The sequence below is a fragment of the Mustela nigripes genome, chromosome 9 (genome assembly GCF_022355385.1).
Source record: "Mustela nigripes isolate SB6536 chromosome 9, MUSNIG.SB6536, whole genome shotgun sequence".
Lineage (NCBI taxonomy): Eukaryota > Metazoa > Chordata > Mammalia > Carnivora > Mustelidae > Mustela > Mustela nigripes.
Genome location: NC_081565.1, coordinates 32384863 through 32402202, shown reverse-complemented (window position 1 = coordinate 32402202; position 17340 = coordinate 32384863). Strand labels below are relative to the sequence as shown.

Below are 17340 nucleotides of genomic sequence, written 5' to 3'. Positions count from 1 at the left end.
GGCATGTAACAAGTGCCCTATAAATACTGTTCGCATGGAAATGAATAAGGCTCGGAGCTGGGATGTCTCTAGTGGGACCACAGAACCAGGTTTTCATTCTCTGGACACCCGCACATACTCTTGCTGGGAGAATCTCCTCCGCGGGTCCTCCCCGTTATTTGCCAACTTTTCATCCTGTTTACTTCTAACTGCTAACAGAATCGACATGATCTGAAGTGCTCCTGTTTAGTCACGTGTGTGTTTACTAGCTGCCCCCAACTAGCCGGTGGGCGCCATGAGCTCAGTGGCCATGGCTCCCGTGCTTACTTCTCTCTAGCCAGTGGAAGATGTGGGCAGGGGTGCTGGCTGGGTAGTGTGTGTGTGTGTGTGTGGACGGGGGGTGTCTCTGGGACGTGGCTTTGTCCTGGAGAAGCTGGCAGTCCAGTGAGGGCCGGGGCAGGGAGGCCCACAGCAGAGCTGAACAGCACGCTAAGTGTCCCGACAGAGGAGTGTCAGGAAGCCAGTCCCAGGAGTGGGGAGGAGCAGGAGCTTAAATTTGGTGGAGCCAGAGAACTCAGAGACACATCCCTGGAGAGATAACCCAGGGCCCTGGAACTGAGGTTCATCTGCTTGTCAGAGAACATTCTGGAAGGGGAAACAGCATGGGCAAAAGCCTGAAATCATGACACAGAGCAAGGGCTACGACTCGAATCCTGAGATGTTCAGAGCCTCCAGAGTGTCCAGAGCAAGGGAAGGTGTCCAAGGTCGATGGGGAGTGGGGGGGGGGGGGACAGACCACAAAGGTCTTTGATCGCTTCGCCCTCAAGCAGAGACTTTCTCTCTCACTGAGGGTTCTGGAAAAAAAACATCCCCTTGAAGGACAGTTTAGGACAGCCCACCGCCTGGCACACTGTTCGGCCACCACGCTGTGTCTGACAGAGGCAGGTCGGAGAGAAATCAACCCGCTGCCTGGTGCTATTTGGTGGGAGAACGGCAATAAGCCGACAGGGCTGCGGGTCGACGAATCAAAGGGTTCCGCTGCCATGGCAACAGAATGACAAGGCAACCCTAAAAATAAGAGGAGGAAAAGAGGAGCAGGCCAGAAAAGGTTCACAGAGACATCTCAGCCGATACCTGGAGGGAAACCGAGCTGGAGGGTCTGGGCCGAGAGCCAGGGAGTTGGTCCTCCTCCAGGCCCCACCTTGGAAAGTCTGGATGTCCCTGAGCAGGAACGCCCCCTCCCCAGACTCCGTCTCCTCATCTGTGTATGCAGTGAGGCATTTCCGGGGCCCCTCTCCCCGCTCCTCCATTTGAGACCCCTTGCTCTGGAAGGTCGCACATGGCGTAGGTTTCTCCGCATAAGCCACAGAGAGCCTTGGTACTTATTTCAGAAAGGATGGGAAGAAAGGTATGGACGGTCAGCAGCAGCGAACTATGGCTTACTCTAATCCGACTGCACAAGGTTGATCTTCTTTAAAGGGTCCAGAGGACCGGCTTCCCGGGTCCCCTTCCTGAGTCTCCTGACTCGGGCTGACACCAGCCCTGCAGCCCCTCCATGCCACAGCCAGAGCGTGGGGGAACTCCGGAGCGTACTTGGCCTCCACCTTAACCTTGAGTGGAGGACAGGTCCGGCCTCGGTCCTTCTGCCCAGCTCCGGGTCTTCTGGCCGGCTCTGCCTAACTCGCTTTCTCATCCCGGATATCCTGGGTCCTCAGTCTGGCCGCTGCTAACGGCTAGCCCGAGCCCTCGCCTGCCTAAAGTGAAAGCGCTTCCCTGCCTTGCCCACTGCATAGATCTGTGCCTGTGGCCAGGGTCGGCAAGAGCCCCTAAGAACCGCAGAGCCCCGTGTGTGTGCTGAAGGGTGAGGAGGGTAGCATAGCGTGTGAGAGGATAGTTAGTGGTGTTGCTGCTAACCTGCTAGGTAGCCTTGGGTAACTTTGATAATGTCTTAGGGCCTCTGTTTCCTAGTCACTAAAATGGGGCTAAGGGTAGCATGCGGGCCACAGTTACTGGGAGGCTTCAGTGAGTTCGTGCACGAAGCTGGCTATCACCGTCACTGCGGTCGCCATCATTGCCATCAGGGCTTGGGATCAGCAACCCCCCAGCTCTCCCGAGCCTAGAAGCCCAGTCAGCCACGGTGGTTCTTCCTCCTGTTGACATGCTGTCTGGATTTCCAACTCCTGGCAGTGTATGGAAACCCCCCGGGGTGGAGTGGGGCGGGGGCAGGATGGCTCCTTTGCAAACTGTATACCATGAGTGGTGACCAGGCATCTCCTCCCCTCTGGAAGCAGCCCCAGGGACCTCCTGCCCCCTTGACCCACGGTTACAGCTCGAGTCTGGGCCCTCCTCCTCACCAGTACGGGTCGTGCCTGTCAGAAGTTCTGCTTCCTCCCAAAGTGAGGCGGGAGGCATGAGACAGAGATCCCGGCCCTAACGGAGTATAGTACGTCTGCGTGGGCAGGGAACGGCATTCTCTGCCTGGGCTCTGGCTTCCTGACTTCTCACTACGCTGAGTAAACCCTCTATCCGCTCCCCTGCAAACTAAGCTGGGCATCTTATTTGCTAGAAAACCATCTTGTCTGGAAGGGTAAAAACCTGTCTCCAGGGCATAAAACGACCATTTCCACATTAGTTTAAGAATCTGAACACTACAGTCCATAAGAAGATTTCTCTAATAATGCAGAGTCTGATTCTCTCGGTAGAATTTGCTACACCGTAAGATCAGGACGCACGGCACACGCCATCCAAGCCCAGCCGTCTCCTACAAAGGCAAGGTTAATTGTCCTAAGAGCAAGGCAACAAAACCACAACTTCCAAAGGGTCTTGGACTTCCCTACTCTGGAGCATCCTGGGAAGACCAGAGTGAGTAGAGGGCATGGCTGAACACAAGACTGTTAAAACATATAATTTCAGGTACTTCTATGTAAGGGTCTTTATTTTAACACAACTCCTCACTTTGAAAATCTCATAGTAACCAGAAGGAGCTATCAGAATGTTTACTCCCGAGTACCATTCCTTAGGGAACTTGCTTTAAAGAGGTTGAAACGCAATGTCATTTCTGGACGGATGGATCCTATTAATAGGGGCTTTGACAACGTGCAGAGAACATACTCATTTAAATAATCCAACATTTCTTATTTCTGCATATATTAATATCACTAGACAATCCTTTCACCTTGTTTCCCCCAGGAATGAAGACTTTCTATCTGGCCTGTCTGGAATGTGTGTCAAATGGAAGGAAATCAGACGAAATGAGGAGTTTCTGATGGGGAATGTGGGTCCACGTGGTGCTGTGAAGACTCCCCTGGAACGACCTTGATTTCTTCTTAAGCAGCGCACCTGGGCCGGTCGGGGCGATGTGCTGCCTGTCCCTCCCAGGGTGTCTGGGAGCAGCATCCCCGCAGGCGCCCCTCCTGCCACCATGGGCACTTACCTCCATGCTGTACCTCTCCACCGTCCTCCTCAGGGGGTCCACAGCCTGCCAGCAAATCAGGATACACAGGTCGATCAGCAGCATGCCCCCAACAATCACCAGCAGCTTCTGGTCCTTGATGATCTGCAGGGAGGGCAGGGCCAGAAGGCAGCAGATGTGAGAGAGGTTCCCCACCAGCTGAGGGGCGGGCTCAGGGGTTTTAGAACCCCCCGAGACTCTCTATCACCTGCACGATAAATCCAGCCAGACTCCTTTGCTTGGCATTCAAGGCCTTGCATGAGCTGGGCTTGACCACGCCCAAGACACACTTATTTAGGTTTGAGGACTCCTAGTTTCTGGATCTGTTGTGACTGTCAGCGCCCCACCCCCAACTCCTACCCCCAGACCTTCTAGGTGCTGGTTCTCTTTGAGACATTCTCTTCTATCTGTTTGGCAAACTCCTAATGATCCTTGAAGGCCCAGATCTATGGTTACTTCCTCCACGAAGTCCCCTCTAACTCCCACAGCAGAATTAAGTACTCCTATAGCATGTTGATCACATACTTAGCCAGAGAAGTCACAGTTACTGCTATTAGGAGAACACAGAGAAGAATAGCTAATGTTCAGTGAGCACATACTCTGTGCCTGCCTCTAGGCTGATGAATGGGTTACACATATTATCTCTAATAAAGGCAGATGCTACTATTATTCCCACTTAAAAAAAGAGATTTATTTATTTTAGACACACACACACACACAGAGAATACGAGTGAAGAGGGCAGGAGGAGAAAGAAGATCTCAACTAGACTCCACACTGAGTGTGGGAGCCCGACACGGGGCTTGAACTCATGACCCCGAGATTATGACGTGAGCCAGAACCAAGAGTCAAATGCTCAACTGACTGAGCCACCCAGGCACCCCTAATAATTCCCATTTTATGGATGAAGACACCGAGGTTTGTGAGGGACTAAGGAACTTGCTCAGCGTCATACAGCTCAGAAGATGGGAAGTCCAGATTTGAACCAAGCTCTGCCTTTCTCCAAAGTCCACACCCTCAGACACTCGAGGGCCAACCAGATGCTGTAGTGACCAGATGCTGTATTTTCTTATTCCATCCTCTTCAGGAAACTGGGGACCCCCTGACAGAAGGGAAGTCGATTTTACTTTTTTGTGCATCCGCAGTAGGGCCTGGCAAGCAGTAGGCACTTAAAAGTTTGACGGATTTGGGGCGCCTGGGTGGCTCACTAGGTTAAGCCTCTGCCTTTGCTCAGGTCAGGATCTCAGGGTCCTGGGATAGAGCCCCACATCAGGCTCTTTGTTCGGCTCTCTCTGCCTGCCTCTCTGCCTACTTGTGCTCTCTCTCTCTGTCAAATAAATAAATAAATATCTTTAAAAAAAAAAGTTTGATGGATCTAATTGAGGTAGGAAAATTAAAAAAAAACAATCTAATTCCCATCCCTTTTTGCCACCGAGGATGTCTTTCCCACCCCACTGTAGGTCTGTTTTGATGGGGACTGGCCCAGGGACAAATGTTACCAGCTCTGAAGATAACCTGTATTTCATTCATTGCACGGTTATGTGCCCCCTCCCCCAACAGCTAATGTAATGAAGTCGTTCTGGAAGACCCTTTAGAAAAACAAACCAAACTGAGGCAGAAGCTTAAGAAATATCACCAGGTCTGGCTTTTAATGATGAGAGCCATTTTAAAAAGATAAACAAACTCAAGAGGCCTTTGCATTGCTGAATTGTAAAAGAACAGAGAAGTGTCGCTGAGTTCCTGCCAAAGAGATCAAATCCACCAAAACTGCTTTATGTGGGGGCTGGGCACTGGCAAAGCTGCCTCTGAGATTTTCCAGAAGAACCCAGGGAACCACCGAGGCTCTGCAGAAATCCTGTTTAACCCTTGCTTTCTGGGGAATTAGGCAAACCCCTGCTAGCCTTGAGAAAGCAGGGCAAAAGAAAGACATGTCTGAGGAGCTTAGAACACAGAGGACATGCTGCAAGTCACCTCCTTTCTTAATGCTCACCCAGGGCTGCTTGAGCCCCAGGCACATGCCCATGCTGTGCCTGACCCTGGAAGGTCCTTCTCCCGACCTCCTGCTGGCACCCCCCTAATCTGACTTCAACACTGAGCCGGAGCAGCTGCTCCGCTAGGATCCCAGGCGTACCCTGCCCAGGGCACAGGCTGCAGCCATGTTCTGGTCAGAATAGGGCAGGGACCAACTAGTCTCCCTCCTGTGCCCCGGCGCGTCGGGCAGAGGCTGGCTCTCAGACCTTCCCAGGGAATTTTTGCGGGAATGAGGGAATGAGCCTCAGGAAGAAGCCAGGAGGAAGTGGCATCATTAAGTACAGGAGTGATGGGGAGCCCTCTGCCGCATGGAAGGGTAGAGCCGAGGCGGGAGCCTCCGATAGGAGGCCAGGTAGGAGCTGACGTAGGTGAGCAGGGAGGAGGCTTGATTCAGAGCAGTGACTGTTGTGATGGTCAGGAAGATTCCGGGGCTGTAAATATCAGGCAGGTGGAGTTGCTGGCTTCAGCCTCTGAGTCCTCTCTCCCTCACCAAACCTCTCCCATCAGCAAGGGCCAGCACCTTCAGATACCCTGAGACAAAAGTTCTATGACTTTTCACAGCCTGCCTTCCAGGAGGCAGTGACTTTGAACGTGCTCAACACTGATTATGTAGGTGCACACTGATGTCATTACCCTGAGCTCTCTCTTTGAAACCAGGAGGTTACCAGTGCTCAATTCTCAGTGGGAGCAAAGGCATACACTAATAATGATTAAGCTCAGGTTCTAGAATAAGATTTGACTGTGAATCTTACTAGTGAGCTGTGTGGCCATGGGTAAGTTTCCTAACTCCTCTGAGCCAGTTTCCTCATCTACAAAATGCTCGCAATAACCACATAAACTGTCTTAGATTACCAAAGTCTGGCTTATTACAACTGGTCAATGGTTGTCAGCTATTATTATTAAATGTCATTTTCCACTGTTTTCTAGAGCAGGGGTCAGCAAATTATGGATTTGGCCCACTGCTTGTTTTTGTAAATAAAGTTTTATTGGAACACAGCCATACACATTCATTGACGTATTTGTCTATGACTGCTTTCATTCTCCAACTGCAGAGTTTAGTGGTTGCAACAGCAACTCTATGACCTGCAAAGTCCATATTTGGCTGTTTTTTTACAGAAAAAGTTGTCTGATTCCTGGTTTATTTATTTCTTCAAGAGACTTTAGATATTTTGACTGATTCAGACTGGTCTTCTGCTAGGACTGACTCACTGCCTGGTTTTAGGGATGCTATTCCAGGGGAGTACAAAGTAAATTGTGCCCCTGGAATTGTGCAGTGTGTATCACTCAGACGACTGGTGCTCTCTGGTGAAGTTGCCAAAAGCTCTCTCTTGGCATTTTATTGAAGTTGAGCCCCCATGAAGGTCTGAGATGATGTCCCCATGGTTCTCTCTGCAAAAGTACCACGTCATATGGGAACCTGCCTTTTTGTTTTAATTAAAAAAAATTTAAAGTAATCTCTACAACCAACATGGGGTTCAAATTCACTACCCTGAGATCAAGAGTCTCCTGCTCCACTGACTGAGCCAACCAGGCACCCCTGTAGTGAACTTGCTGTGTCCTCCAAAAAATCTGCAAAAAATAAAAAAAAGATCTCATCTCTGCTTTTGTCTCAAGGCCTCAATTTGGTCCTATTAAGAGGCAGAATGAAGACTGTAGTAAGTCTTCCAATTCAAGATTTTATAATTGAGCTTTAGAAAAAAAACCAGTAACAAGCCATAAAAACACCAGATTTGGAAGCATGAAGTCACCGTATGTCAGTATGTCCTTTAATAGGCTTCTTTTACTTTAATGTCTTTAAAAATGTGGCCATATGGGGTAAAGCTTGTGTATGAGTGTTTGGGAGGGCATGCCATTGTGGGTGGGGGGAGGAGGAGGCACAATCAAGGGAAGGACAAAGAGGATAAAAAGACTGTGAAAACAGTGTATACTGCATTCACAAACTTATGTAAATCTAGTAAACATGTCAGTAAAAAAATGAAAGGACCCATCTTAAAAAAAAAAAAAAAAGCCTAAACTTAAAAAAATAATAATGAAACAAGACAACAACAATAAAAACCAACCTTGGTTCTATAAAGGGTTGGAATCATGGAGAGTCCAATCCCAGTTTTGACCTGCAGTTGCTGCAGCCCTTTTAAGACAATCTGGTTCCTGGACTTGAGCTTTTGCTCCATATAAGGTATAAATTTCTCTTCTACACCTTTAATCTCGTCTTATTTGTTGATAAGGGATGCTTGGCGGCAGCACTGCAAACCTGTTCTGGAATAACTAGAAAGCGAACAAAAAGTTTCTCCCCCTGGAATGGTGTGTTCATCTGGCCTTAGTCTTTTTTGTACCAGACAAAACTGGTGATCAGATCCTGTACTCCAAGCCCCTGGCAGTTTCTCAGACAAGCCCCTTTCCAGGGCACTTGGCCCACCATCAGCCTGAATTCCATTGGCCCGGCCGCCCAGGAATGGAACCAGTCGCCTTGCTCTGGCCCCCCAGCAGGTGAGACCACCCCTCAGCCCTGCCCCCCACAGAGCTCTCAGACAACTGAACTCCCCAAGTCTTCCCTGACATGTTTTGTCAATTGTTGCCAGACAATTGGAGTGTTCTTGCTCAGCGATCCATGAGTAATGGAAAATAAGGGCTGGTCTTCATTACAGACGACAATATGGATGAATCACATATTGACACAAAGGAATCAACACTGTGATTCTTCGAAGCCAGGATGGAGTTGTCATAAATGGCAGAGTAATTCTAACCACAATCACCATGCAGGAGGGGCCCCAGAAGTCACTTGGTCCCTTGGGGCCTTCTCAAACTTTGGCTTGCATCGGCATGGCTAGGGGAGCTGGGGAGAGAAGGCAGGACCCTGGGCTTCAATCCAGGAACCTGATTCTTAGAGTTGGGGTGGGGCTTGAGAATCTGTATTTCTCCTTTTCTCTTCTTCCTTCCTTCTTTCTTTTAATGATTTTATTTATTTATTTGACAGAGAGAGAGAGAGCGAGAGAGCGCGCAAGCACAAGCAGGAGGAGCGGCAGGAAGAGGGAGGAGGAGCTCCTGCTGAGCAGGGAGCCTGATTTGGGTCTCGATCTCAGGACCCTGAGATCATACCTGAGCCAAAGGCAGATGCTTAGCCAACTGAGCTGCCCAGATGCCCCTCTGCATTTCTTTTTAAGAGTAAGCTCCATGCCCAGCATGGAACCCAACGTGGGGCCCCAACTTATGTCTGTGAGATCAAGACCTGAGCTGAGATCAAGAGTAGGAGGCTCAACTGACTGAGCCAGCCATGCAGCCCAAGAATCTGCATTTCTAACAAGCTCCCAGGTAATGCCTATCGTGTTGCTGGACCAGCCCACACTCTGAGTAGCCTTGATCTAGACCCGAGGTCTTCCACTGTGGCTGTATATTAATATCACCTGGGAAAGTCATAAAACCTCCTGATGCTCAATTCTAGGCCTAGAGACGTGGTTTCAACTGGCTTGGGTTGGAAAACTTCTGGGCGTTTTCAAAAGCTCCCATTTGAATGAAATGTGCAGTCAGGATAGATGAAAGGGAGTTGTCACAAGTGCTGAGGTTATGAAGGAGGGCCCTTCAGGTGAGCACAGGCAGTGTGGGTGGCAGAGACAGACTCTTTCCTCCCTCTAAAAGCAGCCTGCAGTTTCCCTAAGGTGGTCCAGGTAGGGGCCAGGGGACAGAACAAAGAGGACTGTCCTCCCTCACCCAGACAGCAGCTCCTAAAGCAGCTCTGGCAGATGGAGGGCTGATGAGTGAGTGGTGCCACTGGGGACCACACAGAACCACAGTCCAGGAGACAGTATCATTTCAATATGGCCCCATCTTACAGATAAGGAAACTGAGACCCTGACAGAGGATAACATCTGCTCAAAGACCCACAGCAGGTCCACTGCTCTGGGGGCAGAACAAGAGGGGCCGCTGCTGTAGTGGGATCAGCCTGCACCCCTCCAGTTTTTGTGGGCGAAGGGTGCACGCATGTTTCCAGTGCATCAGATGTGGGACGGGGTAGATGGAGAGCTGTGTGGCCCTGTCCAAGACTTGCCAGAGGGGTGAGGTGAGCCCAGGAGTCGGGGAACCAACATGTGGCCTCTCTGAAGAGTAATGCATCCATGACAAGGACACCGCAGGAGGGAACATCCTGGTCCTGGGGCTTTGAAAAATCCACCAAAGCCTCCTGGGAGAGTCTAAGGGGTCTGCTTAACCAGGCCTAGCAAGCACCATGCTAGCTCCTTCCAAGCTCCAACTCCAGAGGGTTCAGAGACCTTGGGAAGGAGATGACAGGGAAACCGCTCAGGCTGGCAAAGGAGAGAAGCGGCCCAGCACACCCCCTTTCCCAGGCCAGGTGGCAGGCATGGCAGACCTGAGTCGGGGGAAGCTGTGCCTTTGAAGGCAGTTTTGAAATTCTGATTATTATGATGGACTCCACATGTTAGCTGCTGACCGGAGGGCCTTCAAAGTCAGGAGACTTGCCTTTTTCTGTAGAAGTGAGGGAAGAACTGTTCCACCAGAAGAGTTAAAACAACAGCAGGGGGAGAGGAGAGAGTTTCTCTAGGACTACATCCTAAGAGCCAAGCCGAGTCAACATGCTAGTTGCACGTAACCACGTGGTTGGCGAATGTTCTCCACCCACAGGGAGGCCGAGCTCCTGTCCTCTAAGGGTCTCGGTGAAAATCGAAGCATTACATTTGGTCTGTGTCCTGTTTCACAGGCTCCTCACTGCCCACAAGGTGAAGTTCAGATTCCCTACCATGGCTAGTCTCGCACCCTGTCCCTGCAAACACCATGTCCTGGTTCTGGGAACATACACACCCCCTCCCCAGGGCACCATGAATGCAGTTCCCTCTTCAGGCCTCTGCTAGCTAACGGCCCCCCCGACTCACCTTCTGGGTCTCAGCATCTGGGTCACTTCCTACAGGAAGCCTTCCCTGAGTGCTTGTACCCCCGTTGCCCCTAGACATCCCCAGCCAGTCCTTATTGCCATATGTTGTAAATGCTTTGTTAGCTGTTTGATCTCCCTTGGAGGCTGAAGGTGGTGGGGATGGGCATTGTGTGTAGCTTGAATCCCCAGCGAATAGCCCAGTGCTAAGCACACCGTAGGTGCCTAATTATATTTGCTAAGTAAAGGCTAAGGAAACGTCGCAAACATCTTGGAATGGGAGCGATTACCTTCTTCTTCATTTTCACATTTTTGAAGATGGCGTGGACCCTCCATGTCTTTGCAAACATTGCCCCAAAGGCGGTTGTGTAGCCCACGGTGAGAATCCAGGTCCTAACCTAGAGGTCGTGAGAAAACAGAGACGTTAATATCTCCTAGGTGGACCAACCTCACCATTTATGAGAACATCAGTAGGGGGTTGTAGGTGATGGGGACAGATGCTCTGTTTTACACAGTGTGGAGTTCTACAATCATCAAGGGTCCTTCAATCACGTCTCAATCTGACAGACATTTAGTTCTGTCAGCCACTCCCTAGACCCAGGACACTGGACATAGGTACCTGTGAACTTCCAATTCTGCCTCCCATGGGCCCACAACCCAGAGGGAACCAGTCCCAGACAGAGGCACAGAGGCTCTCAGGACCATGGAGGGATCACTAAGTGGCGACAGACCAGCCTTCTGGTTTCTCCTCACTCTTTCCCCTCCTTCCTTAGAGCCTTCTATGTGATTCAAAGGGAGGAGACACACCTGAGGAGGTGAATATAATCGCCCACTTCCTGTCTCCTCACCCGAGTGAGTAGGTGAGCAGGATGGCCCCAGGAACCTCTTCTATGGGACCCCCAGCTCCCAGGTTGTGGGTGCCAGGGAACGGGGGGGCACTGAGCCACAGGAGCTGAGACCAAGCAGGACCCCCAGCCTGCCACGGCCCATCTCCAGGGCTCAGGAAACCCATGACTCTGGCGGAGCTGGGCAGGACTCAGCCAGAGCTGGCCCCAGGGACACCTCGTTGGCAGCCACAGACAGGTCAGCTCCAAGCCATGGCAGAGGCTGTTCAGCTGGGGAGGAAGGCTGGAGGAGAAGTGCCATGAGCTTCCTGCTCCCACTAGGGGCCTGTCTCTTCGGGCCTTTGGAGAGAAGCAAATGTTGCCTGGGTCCTACCATCTAGCCCCATCTGTCATGGTCGCTGTGTGGTTCCCGCTGTACTGTACAACCCCAGCCTGGCCCCTGAGCCCATCCTTGGACCTAAGGTTTCTGCTCAGGACTAAGGCTCTATCTGGCTTTCACCACAATTAAATGTCTCCTGATCACCAGCCCTGGGCTGGTGACTGTCAGGCTGGACCCCTGTGGGGGTGACCTAACACCATCTGTTAGGTCATGGGGGCATCCTGGATGCGGATTCCCTACCTGCACTGCCATCAGGGCCAGCCCCCACCCTCTCCAGATTCTGCCCTCACCTGCTGACCTGGACACTCTCCCAAACTGAGGAGACTCGCCCAGCTCCAGGCTGCGTGGCGCTGAGTCCTAGGGCCTCCCGCTCACTGGGGTGAGAAAACCATGTGGCTGTGAACTTCTGTTCTGGGCTTTGGTCTTTGCTCTGCTCTCCCTCAGCTCTGCGGCGCTAAGTTCACTTGGAAAAATCCCCACCTGTCCCAGCTGAACCCAGCCAGAAGGTGAATGGTATAGGAAAAAGAGGGAGATACCCAAACAGGTGGGGCCCTTCGTGTCCAGAGGAATCGGACACAGCAGGTGTGCCTGACCACAGCAGGCCCTTCCAGCCCAGGGTGCCTCAGCCTGTGTAGGAAGTTTCCAGAAATGCTCCCAGCTGAATTCTTGCGTGGAGAACCTTCACTCTGCCCTTCTAGCAACTTAGTTCTCTAGCCTCCAGTTTGCAGAGGCAGAACATGTCCCCTTTCCATTTGATCTGTGGAAGCGGGACCTGGCTGAGAAGGTGGCGAGGCTGGGCCCCTGAGGAAGGACAACAGCATCATCAGTTCCGAGCGACTGCTCAGAAACCCGGACGTGCCAGGTCTGAATGCGGACAGCGGGACAGGTGGACATCACATTTTCCTTCCGTTCTTTCTTTCTTTCTTTCTTTCTTTCTTTCTTTCTTTCTTTTTTTTAAGATTTCAAAAGTGAGGCTAAATTACACAGGCAAGAATGAATCACAGTATTTTGGAGAAGGGATCGGAGGGCCCCATTATTACCCACATTATAATCTAATAACGCGAGGCAAGTGAACAGAACAGGCGCGGGAGGAATAATAATGCCCAGTTATTGGGAATTTAGACCTGAGCTTAATCAGTGACCAGATCACAAATCCCTAGTCCATCAGAGTTGCATAGGACCTTACAGATCGCTCATTCATTCATTCATTCATTCACTCATTCATCTGTTTGCTCGATAAGTGTTATTAGGCGCGAGACTAAGTTTACAAAGATAAAAACAACAAATAAAACAACAACAAAACAGACTTTTTTGTAGCCACCAGTTGAGTGAGAAAAGCACTTAGCAGATGAAGAAGCTCAGAGACTCAGCGCATTTAAGACATTTCTCTGAACGACAGCACATAGCCACAGAGCTGCCTGGAACCCAACACCTTGTGCACCTCCCCAGAGCTCCCTGCCCCTGCTGCCTCCTCAGATAAAGGTTCCTACTTCGAAGCTGGTTCATCCACACCCTGGGGTCAGCTGTCAAAGGGACAGGACACACGATGGCGGGGTATGTGGGGTCAGCTGTCAAAGGGACAGGACACACAATGGCGGGGTAGGTGGGGACAGCTGATAGCCCGAGAACTTTCTCCTGGGCCATCTCTGCACAGTCTCAGTGCTAACGGGTTGGCAGGACTGGTAAGACAATGGCCTCCAAGTGTTTTGACCATATTCTCCTATCAGAAAAATAACTTGAAACAGGATCATGAGGCCAACGTGGATATTTGAAGAAGGAGGGTGGGGATGAAATTGTCTCATTTGATTTTTATGTGGCCGACAGAGCTCTCTGATCTTGGGTAGAAGTGTGACTCCTTAGTGTTCTTGGAGTTTACTTGTTTTCTTTGAAGTAATCATTTTTGGGCCACTTGCCTGTTTCTGTAAGGCTAAGTTCATTAAGACTCAGTACTATAGGGGCACCTGGGTGGCTCAGTGGGATAAGCCTCTGCCTTCAGCTCAGGTCATGATCTCAGAGTCCTGGGATTGAGCCCAGCATCGGGCTCTCCGCTCAGCAGGGAGCCTGCTTCCTTCTCTCTCTCTGCCTGCCTCTCTGCCTACTTGTGATCTCTCTGTCAAATAAATAAAATCTTAAAAAAAAAAAAAAAGACTCGATACTATAAATTAGGTACACCTCAATAATACAAATCTAACCTGGAATCTGGAAATAGTGACACGTTGCCGTAAGTGGAAAGCGAAGAATGGCTGAGGGGGGCTGGGTGGGAAAGGGTTAACGGACCAGGATCCCGACCCTGTCCACAGAAGGGCCTGCTGGGCAGACTGACCCTCGGCCGGTGTCTGGGAACTTGGGTTTGGGGACAGTTCCTGCTGTTCCCTCAGTGATAAGAGTGACTCTAGGCCTGAGCTGTTTGGGCCAACACCGTGGTTTACGTTGCAAGCCTGCTTTCCTTTCGGGACCCTTGAATTTGGGTACATAATGAGCAAGGAGGCCCTGGTGACCTGCCCCCAACAAAAATCCTGGACTCAAGAGTCTCCAGTGAGCCTCCCTAGCGGATGGCGTTTCATACACCTTGTCACCACTCACTACTGGGGGATCCAGGGTGTCCCATGGGATCCGCCGGCAGCGGTGCGTGGCCGGCAGCGGTCCGTGGAAGCTCGAGCCTGGGTTCCTGTGGACTCTGCCTCCAGGGCCTTTACCCTCTGCAGATTCTGCTCTACATGTTTTTCTCTGTAATGAATCACTGCTGTGAGTACGAGCATGGGCTGAGACCTCCTAGCGAATCGCTGAGCTGGGGGTTGTCTTGGGGACCCTTGGCACAATGCCCCCTTGCCATCCCGTGCCATGGATTGACCAACCATGTGGCTGTCTGGAGAGTTCCTGCATCTGTCACTGGGCATTGCACCAGGGCTCCAGGGCCAGGCCAAGTACTACACCTGAGTAAAGCTGAATTTCTTTCTATTTTTTCTACATAAAAACCAAAAATAAATACGCGGATTCTTCCGCAAGACGATCCCAGTGGGTCACCTTGCCCACGGTGGTGTTCACATGCCATTTAAAGACAGCCCCGTGGACCAGGATGAAACAACACTGGAGGAAAGATGCCGAAAGCAGCACAACGGGACCCCCACCGGCAGAGCTGCCTGCCACTGGCTGGCTCAGCCCAGTGAGCAAGCGAGGCCTCTGCCAAAGGGATGCTACTCTCTTCCCACTCCTCCACTATCTCTTTAAGCTGGAAATGAACCCTCTTTGCCTCTAAGGGCTCTCCCTGGATTATTATCCCCACTCTCAGGCATCAACCACTTTCTCTTTGTTGACAAGTCCCTTACATCTTTCCCAGCTTCTGTCTCTTTCCTGAGCTCCAAACCTGCATATGCCACTGTCACCAGAGACCTAGGGGACACCTAGCTGTGCCATGAGACTTCATACTCCACAGCCAAAGCTGAGCCCACGGGCTCTTCCTCTGAACTGCTCCATTTCCTCCAGACTCAGGGAGTGGTGCCATTATCCACGGCATCCACTGTCACCCCAGTTAGGGACTGGGCGGTCCCCCTGGGTAGTCCTCCCCACCATCACTCTCCTTTTGAACCCCCAAGCCCGGCTTCTGCCGCAATTTCTGCCCAGAACCACGCTTTGCCCTTCCTTATGTCTGGGAGGCGAGGCCCCACGCCTGCACCTCCTGGGCTTTCTTGCCCTCCGGCTTTTGGCAGGACTTGGAAGCTTCCAGCAGGAGACTGGAGGGTGCCAGGAGAGAGAAGATGGAGCGTGTGCTTCTTGCTGCCCATTGCTTCAGAGCTGTATGTCTGGCTGGGTCTGTTCACATGGCTCAGGCTCTCTCTGGGTTCCAGAAAACACTCCTCTCTAGCCCTTCCTGACTACGAGTAAAAGGGCTTCCTGTGGTTGCTAGTCCCCAGGTGTCTTGACCCCCGTTGTCTGCTTCCTTAACCTTCTTGTACCCCAGGAGCTACTCCCTTCACTAGAGCCTCTCTGTGTGACCCATGGTGGCAAGCTCTGTGTCCTGCCAGGCTATGCCTGATGACCACTTTACTCCGTGTCTCCTGCTGGTTCATCCCCTCCTCTGTGTATTCCTGCTGCCATCCAGGTCAGACATGACGGGCAGAGGCTCTGGAGTCAGACAGACAGGGCTTTGAGTCCTGGCTTTGTCCCTTACTATCGACGCAAACCCGGGCAGGTCATGTAACTCTTTGAGCCTTCATTTCCTCATCTGTGAAATGGGAACAGTGATGCATCTTTCTTCATAGAATGGTTGCAAGGATTAGTTGCAAGAAGGTGTGTGAGGGGCTGAGGTTCTTAATGTCTGATTCTTGTTCCTGTGTTCCTTATCACCACTTGCTGGACCTGGGGAACCCCAGTTGCTCCTCCTACCTCTATCCTCACCTCCTGCTCATCCATCCAACCCCACCCCTGGCCACCTGGGGCTGTGCTCTAACGCAAACATAAGCAAGTCTCCTGGGTTTAAACCCTTCATTGGCCCCACTGAACAATCAGGTTAGACTCGGATTCTTGGCAGGTGAAGCCCCTTTCCCGCCACCCCCATGGGGCGTTTCACACCCAAGTGACCCCACCCATGCCGCTGAATGCCCCCCATCCCTACTGCTCTGGCTCGTGCTCTGGGCCTGCCACCAGCTGTTCCCTCTACTCTGAATGCTGTTCCTCTCTCTGATCTCCTTCACAAATTCTCATTCTTAGTTGTCCTCTGAAATCCAAACTCGTGAGCCCCCTCCTCTGAGAAGCCCTCCCAGACCTCAAAGGGAGATCAAGGCCACCTACTCCTTGAGACTTGTACCCTCGTGCACATTTCTGCTATGCTGGCCAGCCTGAGATGACGTCTATCTGATGACCTGGCCACCTCTCCCACCAGATGGTGCTGCGGGGAGGGAGGGCCTACAGTGCTTGCCTTTCAGTCTCTGGGGCCAGCCCTGGGTGGGGAGGGAGATGACCCACCTTAGGAGGTAATGAGCTCTTTATCACCAGAAATGTACCTGAGCCAAGCACAGGAAAGGAAGACCACAGAGGGAACTGGAGCATTTGATGTCAAAAAAGGTTGAGTTCATGGCATCTGTGGTCTCTTCTACACAAACAAAGTATGCTGTTGGGTAGTGAGATCCCCATCACTCCACATATTCAAACAGAGTTTCCCTGTAGGAACACTCTAGGGGCAACTCCTGCACCGAGCCATTTCCTGCACTTCCTTGGTGATGCCGTGGGTAACTCCCTTCTTTGTGTCTCTATGAGGCCGAACAAAACCAGAAGGTTCTGAGGGGCTCTAGGGTTCTGTTTCCACTATGTCACCCCTAATACAAGTCTCTTCTGATTCATCAATACAAGACAAACAGCTACTTCGCTTTTTCTCCCAAAGTCTTAAACGATTTACTCTTCTGACGGTAAGGTCTTTCTTTCCTCCCCTCAGTGGCCACCCGCTCCGCACACTGCCTTGAACACAGACATCCGTGAGGCGGGGAGAACTTGAGGCAGGCGATGCCCATATCAGTCTCAGCTATGAAAACGGCAACAACAATTAGACACATCTCTAAATGGAAAGGAAAATCTACGCCCAGAACAATTCTGCTCAGCTGCTTATTCAGCTGATTTCGGGAAGGTCTGCCTGGCGGAGGGACGAGCTTTCATTGCTCTCTGGGGACCGGTGGGCAAATGGACATGTAGGTTCTGAGAGACAACTGGGACTCTTGCTCTGGGCCTCCTGTCATGGCAGAGGCCCTGGGCCCCAGGCTGGGAAGGCAGATGGCGGGGAAGCTCTTGGGG

General features: G+C 51.4%; 1 protein-coding gene across 1 annotated transcript in view; it reads right to left on the bottom strand.

Moving 5' to 3' along the window:
- GABBR2 (gamma-aminobutyric acid type B receptor subunit 2) overlaps nt 1-17340 on the bottom strand; it is a 340962-nt gene that overhangs the window by 49577 nt on the left and 274045 nt on the right. The window contains exons 12-13 of the mRNA XM_059411211.1: nt 10626-10733; nt 3413-3535 (exon numbers count right to left, since the gene is read on the bottom strand). Coding sequence (XP_059267194.1) covers nt 3413-3535; nt 10626-10733 — 231 coding nt within the window. The remainder of the gene's footprint in view (nt 1-3412; nt 3536-10625; nt 10734-17340) is intronic.